The sequence below is a fragment of the Hippocampus comes genome, unplaced genomic scaffold (genome assembly GCF_001891065.2).
Source record: "Hippocampus comes isolate QL1 unplaced genomic scaffold, H_comes_QL1_v1.1 scaffold135, whole genome shotgun sequence".
Taxonomy (NCBI): domain Eukaryota; kingdom Metazoa; phylum Chordata; class Actinopteri; order Syngnathiformes; family Syngnathidae; genus Hippocampus; species Hippocampus comes.
The window spans coordinates 1846592-1867636 of NW_017805583.1; the positions used below are offsets into that span (position 1 = coordinate 1846592).

Here is a 21045-nt window from a genome sequence, read left to right on the forward strand (position 1 = left end):
CTTAATCATGGCTGAACAATATGTATTGTATCGTATGTGTATTTTTTTCATTACCATTTAAATATTAATGCAACAAAGGGCAGAGAGGAATTGTGTGCTTCTACCGCTGTATGTAGTGAGACAAGTGGTGTTTATTTCCACACAAGTTAGCACATATGGTATATTGCCCTATAAAGACTACACAAACTTTTTTGGCTATTTACTTTCACAATCTTATGATGTCTCCTCACAGAAAACCAAGATCTCCACTTATGATAAAATGTGGGAATTCATGAGCAGTCGGCGGCATTCGGTGATGGTGAAGAATGTTGAAGAGGGCATTCACCGAGTACTCACGTCAGATTATGCTTTCCTCATGGAGTCGACAAGCATTGAGTTTGCCACACAACGCAACTGCAACCTCACCCAGATTGGAGGTCTTATTGACTCACAAGCCTATGGGGTTGGCACTCCAATGGGTATGTACTGGATGCTGCATTGCTGACTAAACATTATATACCATTTTTAAAGTTATTTTATTCTATGCATATTAACACCAATGCTACTATGGTTCCATGGTGCTGTATTTTTCTGTGTTGCACTGGATACAGTGTAATGTTTAACACAAGACGAAAAGTAATCCTGACCTATGTTTCCTTTGAGTGTTTTACAATTGTGTACATACTGTACAGTCATTCCTTGGGCGCGCTTCACTCCTTGTCTGTGGAATAAAAATAAGGTCCCATATAAATCCTTTTCATAATGCTGCTGATGTAAATTGGGAATTTCTCCATTGTGAGACAAATAAATGTTTTCTTATCTTAAAACAAATAAGAGTTCGTGGCACCCAGCGCTGCAGCAGTGTCTCGAGCTCCCAGGATTAAGCCCATTCACAATGACATAAAACCGATTTTAGTGCCGTCTCAATGCCAGTACAGCATGTGAAGTTTAGCCTGGATGAACTACATCCTTTTAGAGAGCGTTCAATGACAATTGCCTATCTCACCTATCATGGAAAGTCCACTCGATAGACCTTATAACTATGCAGCGCTACACAACTTCAGTAGATGCCAGAAAAAGGGAGTGCTGCTCACGTAAACAAAAGCAAGGCAAGCAGGCAGCTTGTCTGGCTTAGCTCAAGGCTAACAAACCACCTATACAATCACTTTCATAAAATGGACTTTGCCCAAGGTGACGTGGTTCCAGAGAAATGAGAAACTTTTACATGCTTCGTCTGTTGGAAATGTGGCTAAAAGATGACATGCCGCAAGGCCTGGGTCCTTGACCACAGACTGTCAGGATCCATAACATCGTCTCCTCCTGCATTATCCTCCGGACGTGCCGTGCCAAGGTCAGTGTACTGAGCCTCCTCCTGTTCACACTACTAATCTAGGACTGCTCAGTGAAATTCACAAGCTGTCATCTAGCGAAGTTTGCAGACATAGTGGGGGCGCATCACTTACAACGATGCGTCCGAGTACAGAGAGGAGGCAGAACATCTTGTTGACCGGGGCAAAAGTAACAACCTTTGCATTCATTTGGAGAAGACCAAGGAGATGTTGGTGGAACAGCCTCAGGACACTGCACGTTGGTGGAGCAACAATGGAAGTGGTCTCGAGCTACGAGTACCTTATGGTCCACCTTTCCGGTGACTTTATCAGTAGCCGAAACACTTCCTGTCTGCTAAAGATCGTCTCTACTTCCTCCAGAAGCTATGACATGCCGGACTGCGGGTTTCTTGCTTGAGGAGCTTCTGCACATGTGTGGTGGAAAGAGTCCTCAGCACCAGCATTACGGTGTGGCACGCTGCACAAAGATAGGCTCTTCAAAGGATGGTAAAGACCGTGTAAAGATTGTGAGGAGCAGGTTCACCTCCCCACAATGACAGACATCTTCTCCAGAAGATGCAGAAAGAGGGCTCTCTGCATCATTGAGGACCCACCTAAATCTCCACAAACCCTCTTCCATCTCCTTGCCACTCTGGCAGGAGGTTACGGACCATCCATAGCAGGCCACCATGCTGAAGAGCAACTTCTTTCCTCAAGCTGTTAGAACGTTAAGCTCAAATGGTGCTCTGTCGCCCCGACATTAGCTCCTTCATGCCTATTCATCACTGCATGTTCGAGACTTTGTCCTTCAACCCTAATCTTTGTCAAGTGCAAATTTTCATTCCGCTGTATCCACACCTTGGCTGCATTAGCAACTTTGCACACGGTCAAACCGTGAATAATTTCCTTTATCTTCTTGGTCATATGTATGTTATCTTATTTTGTTATCAGATTTATTTTATTTGTTTTTCATCAGTCTTTGGACTAACTCAACTAAAGTGGTTCCTCGGGTACCGTATTTCATGCAAACGTGTGTTGGTGTTACAATCAAATGTATTGAAGTGTCACAGACTATTTTATATAAACTGTAATACATAATAACATCATGTCGTGAAATATCAGACTGCATCATTGGACAGGTTCTGCATAACACACTTGATTGCACAGGTCCTCGACCCAGTACCGGTCTATGTCGACAATATAACTATAAATCGGGCTCTGTGATGACATGGTCATGAATTGTGATTTTACGGCGACCAGCTGTGAGCATCAGCAAGCGATCAGACGAAACGGTGCCTATTATTGGTACTCACCCATCCCTATTAAAATGGTGACCGCAACTGTCATACCTTATTTGTTTAATATATTACATTAGTCCATCACATAAATTGCAGTATATATTATCCCAAAATTGTCGAAGTAAAACTGTCCATTTATACCCTCATAGTACAATTACAAAATTTGAAAATGTTTTGGGGTTTTTTTTTTTTTTTTGTTTGTGTTTGTTTTTTTAGAGGCTCCACCCAAGTGACGTAGCTCTGAAGTAGTTTAGTCATTTGAGTCATTTTATTCTGGCTGCATTTTTCTGGTGGTTCGCTTCCTTGTTGTTAAGATACATTTAACGTAGAATAGGTTGAGGAATAGCTCACGACATTTTCCAAGTAGCTTGCCCAACACTCCCTATGTGAATGTAAAATCTAGTGAGTTGTAAAACAAACAATATAAAAATTTATTTTTGTCGATTCTTTTTCCAACCCAGCATCATAAGTGTGCTGTTTATAGCTGTTAATATAGTATTACTAAATGTGTGTTATTGAAATAAAGCTTATGCGAGTGATAGGCAGGTAAGCAAAGTGAGTGAAGGCTTGAAAACAGTTTCTCTATAGGCCAGCGTGTGTGATGTAGAAACGAAAGGTGCTAGTTTCACTGCTCCCAGGTGGCTCGTTCACATCCAGAAAGAACAAGGTATTTAAATTGCTAATCCTACCCTTTTAGTAGCCTTGACCATCTGCAAACTGTATTCCCATATAGCCTGGTCATTTTGCATATATCTCATTGACTTGAGGTCAAACGGCATTAGTACCAAGGCCTTGGGAGAGCCGCAGCTGACAGTCCCCTTGACAACTTCCTCAGTTGTCTAATGGATCCACTTTTACGTCCCAGATGTCTGAAATTGACTTTATAAAAGTGTGTTTACTTCGTGCAATCTTTACTGCCTAATCTTTTTGTAAATGCATGATTAGATGTAGTACTTAGCTAAAAAGAAGCATATACGTGTGTTGTTGATAATCCCTATATTTGCAATGACATCATGTAGGCATTTTTCAAAGGTGGATCACATGACCATCTTTAGCATATCAGAGTAGTGGTGGGCATTATCAGACAATTTTGATTCAATACCAATGACTATATTTGGACAATTTTTGACAATAAAACACATGACAATACCTGACCATTTAGCATTGGCCTTCATATCTGGAGTTTGCATGTTCTCCAGTTTCCCCCCACATTCCAAAAACATGCATGGCAGGCTGACTGAACACTCCAAATCAGGCATGTCCAGCTCTGGGCCTAGAGGGCCACTGTCCTGCCTGTTTTCAATCTCTCCCGGTGCAACACACCTGATTCAGATGATCAGCTCATCAGCCAGCTCTGAAGCAGCATTCGAATGATCCTGATTATTTGCCCGTTGCTCCTGGGAGAGCTGGAAAACAGGCAGGACAGCGGCCGTTGAGGACCGACTTTGGACACCACTGCTCTAAATTGTCCATAGGCGTGAGTGTGAATAGTTGTTCGTCTATTCAGGCCTTGCGATTGGCTGACGACCATTTCTGGTGTAACCCGCCTCTCGCCCAAAGAAAGCTGGGATAGGCTCTAGAACATCCGTGATCCTAGTAAGAGTCATCTGTTTGGAGAATGAATGAATGAAGGTTTATATTCCATTGACAACTGAGAAACCTAAAGGAATACATTGTTACTGTCAACATTTTTTGCTGTTACATTTCCTTCATTTAAAAATACAATGAACACAAAAATAAAAAGTCAAAAGACAATTCAACAAATGCATGAATAATAATAATATTAACAATAATAGTAATAAGAAGAAGAATGCATCAGTTAGCCTTCATAGTTTAAGATACATCATCATTACAATGTTGTTCAAAAATGCATTCTGATATTTTAACCAGAGCTGTTTGTGGTCTTGTGTCAGCATGACTTAAGAGGATGGAGCAAGTGTCAAAGTAGGAAATGGGGGTTGTCTGATACACATAGAGGTGGGCCTTCCATCAGTGCTGATGGAAGGTCCGTCAGTCTGTCACTGACGGACGCCCGTTTTGCTGGTGATTGACGAATGATGGGAGGCACAAAAAAAAAAAAAGACAGAATAAGCACTGCCAGGAGTGGGTTTTTGTCCATCGGTGTAGTCGTCACCAGTCGGGTCAAGTACCAACAGACCTCTCAGTCCATCACCGACAGACGCTCGTTTTGCTGACGACTGACAGAAACACGCCCTGACTGTATCACGTGTTTGTTTGCAGGAGCTTCTTAGATTAAATATGTTTTCAGTCGGATCTCTGCAAGGGACTGTGATTGATTGTCTAAGTAGGCAGAACCAGATGATGTTACTTCACTTTGCTATGAGGACACAAATCTACAAGCTTTGCTTGACTCTGTTTTATGTATGTGCATTTATTTGTATATATAGATCCCCACAACCCCACCACCTGCAGATCTCTTTTGATGTTGCTGTGCAGCAGAAGCCATTCTTATGAGCAAAGGATAATAAGAAGACAGATACGAAGAAAGGCAGCATCATATTTAAAGGATGTCTTTAGTGGAGAAGTGTCTTCTGCCTTTGTTCTGAGATATGTGCAAACGCAGAGCGGGAACCAGGGAGAGTGGAATTGCGACAAAGAGCCAGGATGAAATGGAAATACAGCGGACCCCTGCTGTTTGTGGGGTATAGGCATTGGACCAGACTGAGAATCACAAAAATCTGAATAGTAAAAAGTCAAATCAAGAGGGTAAAGCAAAACGTGAATGAACACGGTATCAGGATTTAAAAACAAAACATTTTTTTTTCTTTATGTCGGTGTAGGATGTCAGCAAAGGGTGAATCGAGACACATGGACTTTTCTCGTTTGTTCAAGAAAGACTGATTAATATGCATTGTACAAAATAATGACACGACAACAATTTGTCTTCCAAAATAATCTTTAAATTGCCTTTCTGTTATTTTTTTCCACAGCTGAAACAAAATTCTTGCGTTCCTGGTCAGAGTGAGCTGAACTCATGTAATTTTTATTATTTCTTTTTTTTTTTTTTTTTTAAGGCTCTGTCATTATTACTGCAATATAAGTGGAATTTAGAAAGACGCTATCGTATTTTGGATTTACGGGCAGGGTGGAAGGGGTCATAAAGCACGGGATTGTGCCTCAATGTCACTTGTCACTTATATCACCGTCAATATGAAGGCTAGGACTGTGCATCACAGGTAGTGACTGCATGGCACGTTGCGCATGTTCATCATTTCCATGATGTCGCAGCTGAGGTCTTTCTATTTGTTTGGATCTGACAGACCTGGCACAGTGTCAAGGCTGGCTGGCGAAGCAAGTGATTTTTTTTTTCCTCACACAATAACGTACTGCACTCGATGGCTGAAAAGAAGTTATGTCGTGAAGATGACAGTGAATAACAAAGCCATGATTGCAATTCATACTTGCCATCACTGTTGTGATATATGTTTTTGAAACATGCTGTCTGTTCATGCTAAAATAGGAGAGAGATAGCAGAGGTCCTTGGGAAGCGATGAAGGACGGGAGAAAACGGCCTGTAAGATTAATAAATGCAACCTCAAGTCAAAAAGCTGATTAGAGTTGCTCCTTAGCAGTAATAGTCAATACAATTCCGAAACTGACTCTCCACACTTGATAATTGTTGTTCAAGCGAATCATGTTTTATCCCCTGTGCTCCAGGGGGAGCTTACCCTAAATCGGGGGTCTAAAAAATAGGGCCGGAACCAGCCCATCAGGTGGTCCATGCTGTACGAGCAAGCTCCTAACGTCACCACCTCCCCTTTCATCTCGCTCTTCCTCTCTCTCTCTCTCTCTCTCTCTCTCTCTCTCTCTCTCTCTCTCTCTCATTCTCACTCACACACACGCACACATGCACGCAGTTCCCCACAGTTCAGATACTCCATTTAGAAATATTTCAATGGAATTCCCCCATATTAGCGTCGCAACAAAGCTTGCACACGCGCAAAATTATGCATTGAAAGAGGTTGCCATGAACCTGAACAGTCACCGACCAAGGCCGATTAGTCATCGTTTCATATACCATCCGCAGTCCTGATTTCACAAAATAAAATGCACACATACCAACTTTGCCCAACACCCTCAATATTCAATCAGGTATAGTATAAAACACTACTCGGGCCTCCTTCTTTTCTTGCGCTTCTTTGGTTGTTCCTCTCCTCCTTCCCCTTCTCTCTTTTGTTTGTCTCCTCTCCTTCACTCCTCCTCCACACCTTCACTGATAATTTTCCCTGCTCTTCCTCATCCTCATTCTGCATCGGATGCGCTCACGCCCTTTGAAATCCATCACATCAGCGGCTACTACAGTATGTTTAGACACGTAGGGGCAGAAGATGCAGATCACAGACAAAAAAAAAAAAAAGAGCGCGAGGGGATTAATCTCCTCGCAGAAAGTGCACACAGACAGATGGTGGCATCTCAAGGCACCTTTTTGTCCCATTAACAAGGGAAGAGCGCAAGTTGAGACCTTTTTGATACAACCGCTATGGCATACACATGACATGCTGTGATGTTCTATAATTGTTTTACTGAAGTGTTCACAACAATGGTCGGATCAATATTTTAATAATAATCTGTGCGTAGTGATGAGTAGATGATGATTAAAAACAAGTGGTTAGTCCCATTCTCCTGTCCTCGAATAGCTTAATCTGGTTTGTTGGTTGCGCTTAACCCCTATTGCAGTGGTGGTGCTGTTTGGGTCAGAAACCATTCCGGTGGGACAGGAATCATTGATGAGAGAATTCGGGTTGCTTACAAGACAAGGTTGATTTATCTCAGTTTTTGTAAAGAGACACTAGACTGATATATGGCCGGATGGACGGACAGATGGATTCAATTTAATTTCAGCAGAAAAAAATAAAAAAAGAGTGTAAATAAAGTTCAACATTGGTTTCATCGGTTTTCTCACATGGGTTTGGGAGATTTTCAACGAAACCGAGGTTGGCGCAAATAGAACAAGGGTCATCAACAAAAGGGGGTGCTTTTCTTCAGCCTTAGACAAGGTGGAAAGACTTCTGAACAGTTTGAAGTAGTGGCCGATATTTGTATTGTATTGTATAGGATTCTGCGAGAACACAGGTGCGAAACTCAAGGCCCGGGGGCCAAATCTAGCCTGCCACATCATTCTATGTGGCCGCGAAAGCAATTCAACCAGGTCAATTTCCATGACGCATGCTAAAATCTATGCCGAATTTCAAATTGTCATATGCAATAAATCACCTTGTTGAGCTACTGCAAGCATTTTCTTGTTTTACATTACAGAAACTTGAACAACAGTGGAACGAACTACTCTCCTAGACTTTTGATTTCAAAATTAGTTATTTATTAATTGTGTACTGTATATGTAATAATACGAGGAGGTGATGAAACACTGATGCGGTTTCACAGTCACAATAGCCCTCCGAGGGAAACTGTGACTACAAAGTGGCCCGCGACAAAAATGAGTTTGACCCCCCCTGTGCTAGAATGAAAAACATGGCAGGAAAAGCCTAAAGAACATCTGTCGGTGTCATAATTTGCTTTTATCATGATATTATAATATAGTTTATCATAAATGTCTCATTGCATTTAAGTGCATTTGTTTCTAATTGGGGAGCTGGTCCTTGCATAACTGGTACCCTCAATCGGATACATCATATTTCTCCTATGAGGCAAACTAAATAGTAACACAACATACATACATACCTACAGTATTCGATATACATTACAAGAAGAATAACTACTATTTCTCACCAGACAACACTAGACCCTTTGTTCATACATGAAAAATACACTGTGTACCATCCATATGTTAAATTGTTGCACATTATATAACGATTGAAATGTTTTGCCAGTGGGATAAGGTTGCGTGGATTTCAGTGTCAACAAGACAAAATGGCCCCATTTTTCTTGTCGGCAACTTAAAAGAGGGCTCAACGGAGGGGGTGTTGATGGTTGATGGCTCTGCCTCCCATTTTAATGTCAGAGATTCAGTGTTCTTGGCGTGGCTTTCAGATCCGATTGAAAAAGTGAAATAGACCCTTTGCGGCTTGGTTGAGGGAAATAATTTTCGAATCTATGGTGGAATTTCTAAAGCGAAGAAGTCACCACAGAGATCAGGAGTATCCACAGGCATCTATACAGCAGCTCCTTTATCTCTGTTTTCAACCTTGCTGTCATAGCTGCCGTCTTTATTGTCTCGAGGGACAATAAATTGTGATCGTTTTTGGAAATGTGAAGCTTGGCAAGAAGGACTGAAGAGATTGCAAAACAGTATATGTGAGTCGATTTGTCTCGCAAGTTTGCATCTACCTCACTCCTTCAGTTTTAAAAAAGAGCTAAGATTGCTATGCCATGATTTCTGAGACAGTCTTCTGGTTCTCCAGGCTCTCCATACAGAGACAAGATCACTATTGCCATCCTGCAGCTTCAGGAGGAAGGCAAGCTGCACATGATGAAGGAGAGGTGGTGGCGAGGAAACGGCTGCCCGGAAGAGGAAAGTAAGGAGGCCAGTGCCCTCGGGGTGCAGAACATTGGCGGAATCTTCATCGTTTTAGCCGCCGGACTTGTGCTCTCCGTGTTCGTGGCAGTGGGAGAGTTTATTTACAAGTCCAAGCAAAGCGCCGAACTCGAAAAGGTAGGACCATTTGTTATATCAATGAATAAGAGCAACATTTCTTACCCAGTGTGCCTTGAATGACTTTCATGGCAGAAATATCTAAACATCTGGTAATGTTAATTCCACAAGTTTGCAAAATGAATAGCACATGACTCTCTGTTATTGTTCACATGATCATTCCAGTGCTCTACAATATGCAGGAAGATAAGGGTTGGTTTTTTTGCATTTATTCACTTAGGCCCAATGGCGACAACGAGATAAGAAACGTGAGGAATTCTGCTGTCACCATGGATCCAAGCTAGACTTTAACCACCATCGCAAATGACCTCAAGATACACTCAAGAAACTTTGAAAATATCTAAAACTGCCACACATTGATTGTCACACTTTAGATGATGTAGTACAAACATGCAAACCCCAATTCTAGTAGGGTTGACATGTTATGTAAACCATGGATAGAAACAGAATACAATCATTTGCAAATCATTTTCAACCAATTGAATGCACTACAAAGACAGGAGAGTTAATGTTCAAAATGATAAACGTCTTATTTTTTTTCAACAATTTTCCCCATAAACCGGGACAGGGGCGTGTTTACGACAGTCTTACATCACTTTTTATTTTAACAAGATTCAATAAACGTTTAGGAACTGAGGACAGTAACTGTTGAAGCTTCGTAGGTGGAATTCTTTTCCCATTCTTGATTGATGGAAAACTCGCTCAACAGTTTGGCGTCTCACGGTGTTTCATGTTTTACGCTTGATATCGTACCTCACATTTTCAGTGGTAGACAGGGCTGGACTGCAGGCAGGCCGGTCTAGTACTTGCACTCTTTTACTACGGAGCCATGTTTGTTGGCACATGTGCGAAATGGCTTTGTCTTGTTGAAATAAGCAGGAACAGACCAGAAAAAGATGTTGCTTGGTTGGCAACATATTCTGCTCCAAAACGTGGACACTGTGTACTGAACGGTGCCTTCACAGATGTTCAAGTTGCCCAAGCCATGAACTCCAACACAACCCCACAGCATCACAGATGCTGTCTTTTCAACATTGCACTGATATCAATCCGGGTGGTCCAGAAGACATGACATCCATGACTCCCAAAACAATTTGAAAGGAACACACTTTTCCACTTTGCTTCAGTCCATCTCAGATGAGCTTGGGTCCAGAGCGCCTGTGGCATTTCTGGGTGGCTTTTACTTTACACGATTTGTAGATGTGGCGACGTAGCGAAGAACTGTGTTAGCTGTGATGGTTTTCTAAAGTGTTCCAAAGGCCACGTGCCATGACGCTACTTTTGAATGAAATGCCCCTTTAAGTGCAGGGATTTCTCCAGATTCTCTGAATCTTTTGATGATATTATGGACCATAGATGATGAAATCACAATTTTTTTGGGAACTATTTTCTCACACAGTTGTTCACAAAGTGGTGAAGCCCGCTCCCTCCCTTCTTGTGAAAAACTGAGCATTATACCGAATCATGACACTCACCTTCTTCAAATTAACACGTTCACCTGTGGGATGTTCCACAAAGATATTTTTTGGAGCATTCCTCAACTTTCAGGCTTTGTTGCCTCTGTCCCAGCTTTTTGGGAATGTGTTGCAGGCATCAAAGCAACAGAATGTGGTATTTGGGGGATGGGTGGGGGGGGGGGCGATATTCAACAATTTGAATATTCAATGTCTTGTCTTTGGAGTGTATTCAATTGTATACAGGTTGGAGAAGATTTGCAAAGCAACGTGTTCTGTTTTTAATTTACGTTTTGCACAACGTTCCAACTTCATTGGAATTGTATTTGCAAAGAGATTCAAAATATGAAATAAAACACAATAGTGCTGGTAGTACACAGTCAGCAGGCTAAAACCAGGCACATGCACTAAGATTTTCATGCTGCATGATCCATTTCAAAAGTCACAAAGATCCTATTCCTCCCTTCTTCTCTCCACTCACCCTGCACCAGCAGTGTTGCAGACACTCAGCTGGACTTCTCTGCTCATTAATCAATAAAACTTTTTTTAGACAGCCCGTTCTCAAGAAAATGTAGTTGGATGAAAAGTAGTAATAGTAGCTCATGGCTAGGCAGCCTCCGACGATTTGATCCATTGCACCATTTTAAAAAGGTCTAAAAAAATTTGGGAAAATGTTTCAACCAGACTTTTCTGTCATAACACTGACAGCGAAACAGATCTGAGCCAGGTTCAAGGTCAGTGAATAAGACATCAAGTCATGGTAAGTGATAGAATGTCAGGCTTCTTGAGGCGGTATTACACTGAGCAGCCGAGCCTTGTGTGTGTTTGCAAATGTAGTGAATGTTGTTTTATTGTCAGGGTTCGTTAAAGAGTGAAAAAGGTCGCAAAGACGTTCGCTGGACATGCAAAAACTGTTTAAATGGTCACAAACAGTTTTTCCCCATCACAATCAAAATTTGCTTTAAGTTGCATGTTACCATTCTCTTTCTCCTGATTTGATCAAAAACATAATCCTTGAATCCACACATAATCATTTTAGGATCTCCTTCCATCATACGTGGCTGGCCTCTGCACTCCGCGTCACAGCATCATGGTGGGTTGTCAGGTTTATGATGTGCGCTATTTAAAAAAAACAAAAAAAGAATTTTTCTTTCAAAAACAAAAAAGTGACAGTGTCTTTAAAATTGCTTCGATCTATTGTCATTTGTAAGCGTGATGACTGAGCATTGCTTTTCATCCGAACTGATTTTAGTGCTTACATTTGATGAGTTGTTAGTAATAATTCATTTCTATATCATTGCAGTGTATTAAAGTTATGATTTTGTGGTGCCCAATAAAGCCACGGCTCCCTTAGCGTTCCACTGTATTGCCTAATAGATAGTCCTACTACAATTTGCATCTTCCTGGGCTACAAAACAGAGTGGGCACATTCAACTCATCTTTGGCCCAAGTTTCTTTGCCCTTAAATTACACTGGACCAGATGAAAACGGTGCCTAAAGAGGTTCAAAATATTGCAGATTTTAGCCCGATTTTGAGCCGATAGACATGTCGCGGACAAATGGAGTGTCTCGTAGCCAGTGTAGTGTGACATACTCAATAATTGGTCGGCTGATGTCTGGGACGCTTCATGACTACCATGATGAAAGTATGGCATGTCGATGTCTTTCCGCATAGTGTGACATGTCCTATGTCGTCCTTAGATTGGTCCTTTGGCATTGACCAAGAGAAAGACAGTGCCATCCTACTTATGACGAGAAACTGACATGGCACACACAATCACAATGTGGTGTACAGTATTCAAAAAGTAACGAACAAAATGAGAACATTTGGAAAGTATCCATAGCATCTCAACTCATCTGACATTTGCTAACTGCAGAGCTAGTAGCTGATTAGCAAAGGTCCATCCCACCCTCTCCCCACCATCCAGTAATGGGTCCATACTTTTTTTTTTTTTTTCTGGAGGACTTTTCTGAACATAGAAACAACACACAGGCACAAAATGCCTCTGTTGACATGACTTTGAAAGCTACTTGTCCCGCCTCCCCAACAGATCTGCGCCGATAGACTGAATCTTGATGGAAGCACTTAACAATTGGGCGATGACAGACTTGTCGTGTGACATCGACCCCGGTGCAAATTACTGAACGATATTTATCTGGTAGTCTGACAGAGGAAATGTCATGAACGACAAAAAAGTCGTGGGGTTTGGCCATTAGTCTTGTACACTTACCACCGAACGGACACTTATAAAAAAACAAAACAAAACAGGAACAACAGATTTAAAAACAAAATGCGTTGCAATAGATGGCCCGGTGGTTGAGTGATTGAGCACGTCGACCTCACAGTGCAGAGGTGCATGGTTCAATTCCAGCTGCGGCCTTCCTGTGTGGAGTTTGAAGGTTCTCCCCGTGCCTGCGTGGGTTTTCTCCATGTACTTCGGTTTTCTCCCACATTCCAAAAACATGCATGGCAGGCTGATTGAACACTCAAAATTGTCCCTAGGTGTGAGTGAGAGTGCGGATGGTTGTTCGTCTCTGTGTGCCCTGCGATTGGCTGGCAATCGGTTCAGGGTGTCCCCCGCCTACTGCCCAAAGACAGCTGGGATAGGCTCCAACATGCCCCGCGACCCTTTGTGAGGATAAAGCAGACCAGAAAATGGATGGATGTGTTGCAAAACCGTCCAAAACAGACCATAGTGGCTTGAACAAAGTCTTCTACGGGGCTTTGGGGGTTGCCTTCCAGTCTGTCAGCATACAGGTACATTCACCAAGATCCTTGAAATCAGGCATCAGGTAGAGATCAGGAAAGTCATATTTGGGGGTAAAGTTGAGCGTCTTCCTTAAACTACTTGCAAGTGGAGGTACATCTCTGCTGCAGACAGTTTTCCCCTCCAGAGATCCAGAGTCCACTCCACCCCCCCACTGTCCTCCAAAACACACACACACACACACACACACACACACACACACACACACACACACAGCGAGCTGCACCTGGCCATGTCTCACAACACTACGTCTGGAGGTCCTGTTAGATATTTTTGAACACACTGGATCCAAAAAGTAGCTGTTCGGCTGTCCAGGTGGACAAGGCTCAGGTCAGAGCCCCATCATCTCTGGGTAAGAACCATACCGACTATATCACCCAATCCAAATCATTCCAAGCCAGAAAAAACATTTTTCTGTGGATATTTGCTCAAGATACCACAAGGTTATTTCAGGCAAGGGAAGGCAAAGTAGCTTTATTTACATACAGAGGCAACTCAGTGTGCAAAAACACAGCACCGAAAAGCGTTTACAAACACAACAGCTCATGACATTCAGAAGCATCACAGAGGAAACAATAGAAGTTTAGCAAATTACTAAAATAATGTACATTGACAGCATATAGGCGGGCCGGAGGTCCAGTGGTTAGCACGCCAACCTTACAGTGCAGAGGTACCGGGTTAAATTTCAGCTCAGGCCTCCCTGTGTGGAGTTTGAATGTTTTCCCCGGGCCTGTGTGCGTTTACTCTGGGTACTCCGGTTTCCTCCCACATTCCAAAAAAACATGCACGGCAGGCTGATTGAACACTCAAAATTGTCCCTAGGTGTGAGTGTGAGCGTGGACGGTTGTTCGTCTATGTGTGCCCTGCGATTGGGTGGCAGCCGGTTTAGGGTGTCCCCTGCCTAGTGCCCGAAGACGGCTGGGATAGGCTCCACCTCTCCCCCCCCCCCCCCCCCCCCCCCCCCCTGAGGATAAGCGGATTGGAAATTCGATGGATGGATGGATGGATGGATGGATGGATGGATGGATGGATGGATGGATAACACCATATTAACACAATCACTGGACTGGATTTTTATGGAAGAACGGGAGCCCTTCTCTCTTTCCCCAGTTCAGTTGAGGACACAACAGAAAATGTTTTATTATTGTTTATCAGGACATTAATGCACTGGCATGTTCAGGTCTCTTATTATTATCAACATAAGCAGATAAAACAATGTTACTTTTAAAACTCATCAACAAGTCACAAAAAGAGATTTTCTGAAGGGGGCATTCAAGGTTGTGTGCACAACCCTGTTAGACACCTCTGTGAGGAAGAAGAAGAAAATATTCTTTCAAGAAGAATCCAATAAGTTAAAGTACCTTTTCATTATCTCTTTGGATAGTTGCAAATCGCTGGGTTAGTAAAACCAGCCACAGAGCACCATAACCAAATGCCACTGAACAGTTCAATTGCCCCATGCAGCGTGCCTCGGAAATGGCATTGTACCCTTTTTCAAATTGGTTCTTGTATTTCTACTAGCTTTGAAGATTTTTTTTCTTTTGTTTTGTTTATTCAGATCATGTAGCCTTCTTCAATTTTCTGACCAGCACTATTTAAGTGAGTTCTTTATTCAACAAAGCTGGTGGTAATCAGGCATGGCCATTCACATTTTAATTCATTTTCCAAAAGTGTAGTTAATAATTAAATTTATGATTTAACTAGGGTGGAACAATTACCGGTACTTTTTCACATGCAAAAGATGTCATCATAAAAAAGTATGTGGTGAATCTCTCCTTTCATGTAGCCTTTTCCTCTCTTTCTATTTTCTGCTGACTTAGAAAGGCACAGCAGACAGCCACTTACAGTCAGTCCACACAAAGTGAGAATTGAACACATGATGCCTGCACAGAAGCCAAGCAAGTGATCCACATTAATGTTCCAGTCAGCATGGAGCTTATCTGTGAAAATAAACTATCAACAAAAATCTATACATTTTATGCTTCAGGGTGCTGACATAGAATTTTGAACGTGTTGTTTGTTTTTTTTGTTTGTTTTTAACTCAGTAACTAAAAGTGCCGACTTGAAAAATGTAATGTTGAGTATCTGTTGTTTTCCACATGCTTGATAGCGCACACTACAATTTGCATTTTATAATTACTTCTGTTCTGTGACATTAGACAGAAGCAAAAATAGCATCGCCTCATTTTAGTACTGGGGATGAGCCTTACACACTCTTATAAACTGATGGTAAGTGGAGTCCATTTATATAGAGCTTTAGCAACACAATACGGTGCCCAAATGCTTTACGAAGCTTTACATTCATTCATTCATTCATGCACTAATTCACTACACTAATGGTATGTACCACAAATGATAAACTGTTTCATTTTTTTAAGGTATTGATATGTTTTTGCTACAACTGGCAAAATAGTCAAAATGTAATTGTTTCGAGTTTGACTTCTTCCGATCTTTAAAACGTTATCATCAAAGAAAAAAAATAATGTGCATAATGGCATGTTGCATGAGCAAGTTCCCGACATGAAAATAAGTGACATGCATGATGTCGCTTGCATAGCAAGCGTGCAGCGGATATGTGAACCTGCCATCCCTGAGTATGCTGTAAACTGTAATGACATCCAGTTGGAGATTACTCAACATAAAACTAAAAATAATTGAGTATAATCTAAGCGCCAACCCAAGTCTGTCGCGTTGCGAGGTGGTGGTGGACCCCAAAAAGCAGGCAGGAGGGAGGGAGGAGCAGGGTGAACTTGACGAGTTGTATTGATAAAAACACATAAAACTAAATCCTAAACAAACAAAGTTCAAAGAACACAAGGAATCCAAAGTATCAAACAAAAATCATGACTGAAGCTAAAACCTAACAGTGACCAAAACATGACTGAAACAAACATGACAGGAACAAACAAACAATGACCTGACACCGAGTGGTCGTGCCGGAGTCCTTTTAAACAGCTAACGACCTAACGACCAACAGGTGTGCAGCTTCAGGGAGAGCCCTACAGTGCCACCTGTTGGTCACAAACCGAAACATGACAAAGTCAATGTAAAATTCAATTGACTTGTTAACAGGAAATTAGCATAGTTTTCGGGAGTGATATCCCTTCAAATAACGAATATTCGCACACAACCGTTTTAGAAACACATACACACATGAAACATAAAAATACTCAAAAGCACACATTCTTCCAAATCGATGAAAAATTTGTTATATTTATAGATTTCGATCGCAACTTTTTTCTTATCTCATTATAAGTGTGTACTCGATGCATGCACGGCACCACACTGCCCCTAAGGGGCTTAGGCATGCACAGCAGGAATAACCGATTTTTTTTTCTCTATTGTTTTTCTGAATTGTTTTTTAATTATTTTAGTTTATTCTTATTGTACTTTATTATTAAGTTATTTTCTTTTTTGCTTTCAAATTATATTCACTTGAGTATTGAGTTGTTTCAAATTCAACGATAGCAAGATCCCAAAATTTTTTGTCATACTAACACAAGTTTGTACATGAGTTCCTAAGTTAGCCTAGTAATTCTCTTGAGAAAATAAATAAGGAGCTTGAAATAAATGGCTTGAAATAAATGTAATAATGTTTGCCGATTTATTTTTACCTTTATGTCTTATAAACCATTTTCAGAATTTGTGCACAAGCAACACTGTCTCATTATTTATTACACATAAACCTATACTATAACCTTGTATCCTTAAAATTAAATAATGAAATTTGCTGTTACGGTCATTCTATGGGCCTGTCATTCAAAACAAAACCAAATCTTGATTTTTACAAGAAATGCTTACATGAGCAATGCAAGAAATTAACCTGGATGTCACCATTTGCACGTTTTTTTTGTTGTTGTTTTTATTTTGTCAGTGCTCTTGTCATAACTTTGAAAGGGTTTCTGTTAATAGTCATGTGAATTCCCATTGTCATGCGTTTAGACTTTTAACTCTTGCTTTTTGAAGCTCTCACATTACATTGCCAAAAGAAAATCCTGTCGGAATACTCCAGGAAATGGGAGAAATTCTATGCACTTGATGCAAAATATTGAAAAAAATTATATTTTAGCACTAAACTGTACTTTTTCCATGTACAGTGGTTCACAATTTTTTTTATTAAATTTTTCTTCATATCTTATGCAACATAAATTAAGGAACAATATACATTCCAACTTCCCTGCAACTGACTGGCGACCAGTTGAGGGTGTAGTCTGCCTTCTGCCCTAAATCAGCTGGGATAGGCTACAGCAACTCCCTGCAACCCCGTTCAGGATAAGCGGTGTTGAAAATGAATGGATGGATGAATATACATTACAACAAATGCATAAAACATAACCCCACCCACTATTCTTAAGTCTATCAAAGCGGGACTCATTATCCACTCATTTAAATGCATCATTGACTTAAAATGGATTGTCATCTCCATGCTAGTCTGTCAGATTTCCATGATTACCATAATTATCCCCTTCGTCCCTCTCCTGATCCACTTCCTGCTCCACTCCTGTCCTGCCCTCTATTGTCTCCCTCCCTTAGCTCCTCCTCTGCTTTCTACTCCCGCTACTCCTCCTCCCCCTCTTCCTCCTCTTGCTTCTTTTTCCACTCTTCTTTCCTACTGCTGAGGCTGCTGCAGACTAACCTGGCTTTGGGGGCGCAGGGACCACACTGGCATTGGGACGGCTGTGAGGAACCCATGTTATCTCCCCTAATGTGCACGCAGCATGCAAGCACACACGCACACAGATGCACCAACACGACTGCACATTTGCATGCTTGTGGATGCGCACATATGCACGTGTAAAGTTTTGTGTCAGTAAAATAAGCTTAACAAAACTGGAGATGACAAGTAACTCATGTTAGCCTCCACATGAGGTGTCATGACGGGCAATCGAGTAACAAAACTCCCTATGGTAATTCAAGTTCTACTACTACAACTTCTGCAAACCTCCTTTCAGAGTCAACATGTGAATAGATATTCTTTTTTTTTTCTTTTCTGTTACTGTCACATATTACAACCCTTTCAATTGGTACATAGTACAGTTGTCTTTGCCATCAACATTTCTTCTCAAATTAATTAAAATCATACATCATGGAAAACAATAACTGTGTCTAAATTAGGTAGTTACCGTGTGTAAACTACATATCTGCAGCCAGTGAAAGCTGGCCTCTGAACTCATTCGATACTGACCAGTGATGCTTTGTATCCAAAACCATTTTACTGCGAAAACCCCTCAAGCATCAAATTTGAATGTGAAGGCTGTTTGAAAAAGATGGACTATATGATAACATTCACGTGTTAGGAGCAGTGCTTGAACGTGACAGTCAAGTTTTTGGTTTCGACCAGAGGCTGCTTTTCATGTTACGTGTTTCTACATTTGGCATTTCACTGTTGTTCATGAGGTGCATGTATTTGTAAATCTATCAAATGTGTCGCATTAGTTTGATATTTCTTGTTCCCAATACTGACATATTAAACACATGCAATATCACCCGAAGCTGCATTAGCTTCATGAATCATGAATTGCCACTGCAGTTCATGATTGTGCCATGATTTGCATCTGAGGATATTGTCCATGCTATCAAGTCATATCACAGCAGGGACTCGCAGAGAAGAATAAAGCGAGTCACTTAAACCATCCATCTATTTTCCGAACTGCTTGTCCTCACCATGGTCACAGGCGAGTCACTGATACTTTTTAATATAAATGCAATACTTCTGCATAACATTAAGGACCTTTCTACCGACCTATCTAGCTATCTAAAAGTCAAAACAGACCAGGGGTCTAATTGAAACATTTCATTTAACTATAACTACATACTGTCACGCTCATCATTAGGAAATGGACCCAAGTTGCTTGGACAGAACTCACGCGTCATCAGAGACTAAAAAAAAAAAAACCAAACGAAATAACATCCAACATTCACCACATGATCACCTGTGACTCTTATATCCACTACATGTACACATTGATTTTTTGGGAATGGTAAACAAACCAAAATATACAGACCAAGAAAAAGAAACTAAAATATCTCGGAATGGTTATGGTTGTCTCAACCAATCGTGCGAAATAGCATTCAAACTATTAGAAATACAAGAACATGCAGTACAAGTCTCAATTGTATATTTGCAATTATTGTTGGTGCGCTTAAGACAAACAAAATATATATATATACCTCGCAATACACGGGATTTACTGTTGAGAAAACAAAAACATTTTCTGATTAGTGATACTGTTACATCTTAAGCTGAGAGTGATAAAATATCAGTCAATGCTTAGATATAGTGATTTCTTACCTTTTATTCATTTGTATGATGATGCCTACATGCAGCTTTTTGCTTTTCAATTCCCACTTCCTGAATCACATTACAACGTTGCCATTCTCCACCGTGCAAACGGGCTCTTCCTCAGAGCTGTGGCACAGCTGCTGATTGTTGAGCATCATAAAAACTCTGTAATCCAATGACCCTAAGCTGCTGCTATCAATCCAACAAACCACCAGCAGGCAGATTTGATGGCAATGTGTCCCCTGAGCCTGAGCACAGAGGGCCCGGCGCACTACAAAGCCTGGAGCCTGTATAGCTTTTACTGCGAAACCACTGCGGTGCCATTTAATTTTACAGATGGGAAGTGGGGGTAAATGAATGGCTACAGTGTGGTTCTGGTGATCATCTATGACCACACATGATGATGCATTTGTGCATATATGGGTATATGTAAGTATGTACAGATACATCTCATAAATTGAAATACTGTGAGGGGCGGTAGGGGACTTTATTTGTGTAGTTGACTAAAAAAGGGAAATTCATTCAGAACTCACGGTGCAAAATACTTCAACTTGTATATTTACAGTTGACCCCCAACATAGCTAAAATTCATTGGACAAAATAATTTAACCCCCCCCAAAATTGTACGAATAAAATCTAAATATAACATCTTCTTATCTGACATTAATGAATAAAAAAAATGCATGACTGCCCGTCATTCAGCTGGCTGGGTCTTAATGCTCAAACTATTGCTATATTGGTAAGTCTTACTTCCCAGCTACAAGTTCCTCACTTCACATTGTGCTCCTGCTGAAGTTCCCGTGCCCACAGGCTGCAATGATTATTTTGTCTCACATTGTTTGTCCACTTTTGTCTGGCATGTATGCTGTCCAAATTCTGCGTTATCGACACAAACTGGATTGACTTAATATGAAATCCCAGCACGAGAATAGCTCATCACACATTTGGAATGACCGCAGTATATCTCGTATCAAAGTTTAGCAAAAGTTGAGTGTGTCTGCAGTCAACAACAGAGCTAACAAATAACACACCTGCCTCCTGGCATCTGTGACTGGCTGAATTTGCGTGGCCACGCTGAATGATGAAAGCTATTTCGAATTAAAGAGATGTTAAAATTAAATACAGAACACACATACAGTAGCTAATTCTTTTTTTTAACCTAAATAAAATGGTTTCATATATATATATATATATATATATATATATATATATATATATATATATAAAGCAGGAAAAGTAGTTCGGAGCCATCAAGGCTTGAATAATGGTTGGTGTTTATTAACTTACTCCAAACGGATATTGTG

The 21045-nt window shown here is 41.0% G+C and overlaps 1 protein-coding gene across 4 annotated transcripts in view; it reads left to right on the forward strand.

Moving 5' to 3' along the window:
• The window catches only part of grik2 (glutamate receptor, ionotropic, kainate 2), a 135535-nt gene that overhangs the window by 109832 nt on the left and 4658 nt on the right, over nucleotides 1–21045 (forward strand). For 2 of the 4 annotated variants that reach the window (XM_019880062.1, XM_019880064.1), the window contains 3 exons: nucleotides 233–458; nucleotides 8986–9236; nucleotides 9457–9484. In XM_019880062.1, coding sequence (XP_019735621.1) covers nucleotides 233–458; nucleotides 8986–9236; nucleotides 9457–9484 — 505 coding nt within the window. Of the gene's footprint in view, nucleotides 1–232; nucleotides 459–8985; nucleotides 9237–9456; nucleotides 10519–21045 lie in introns of those variants that run through there. The other 2 variants (XM_019880066.1, XM_019880065.1) reach the window with 2 other exon arrangements.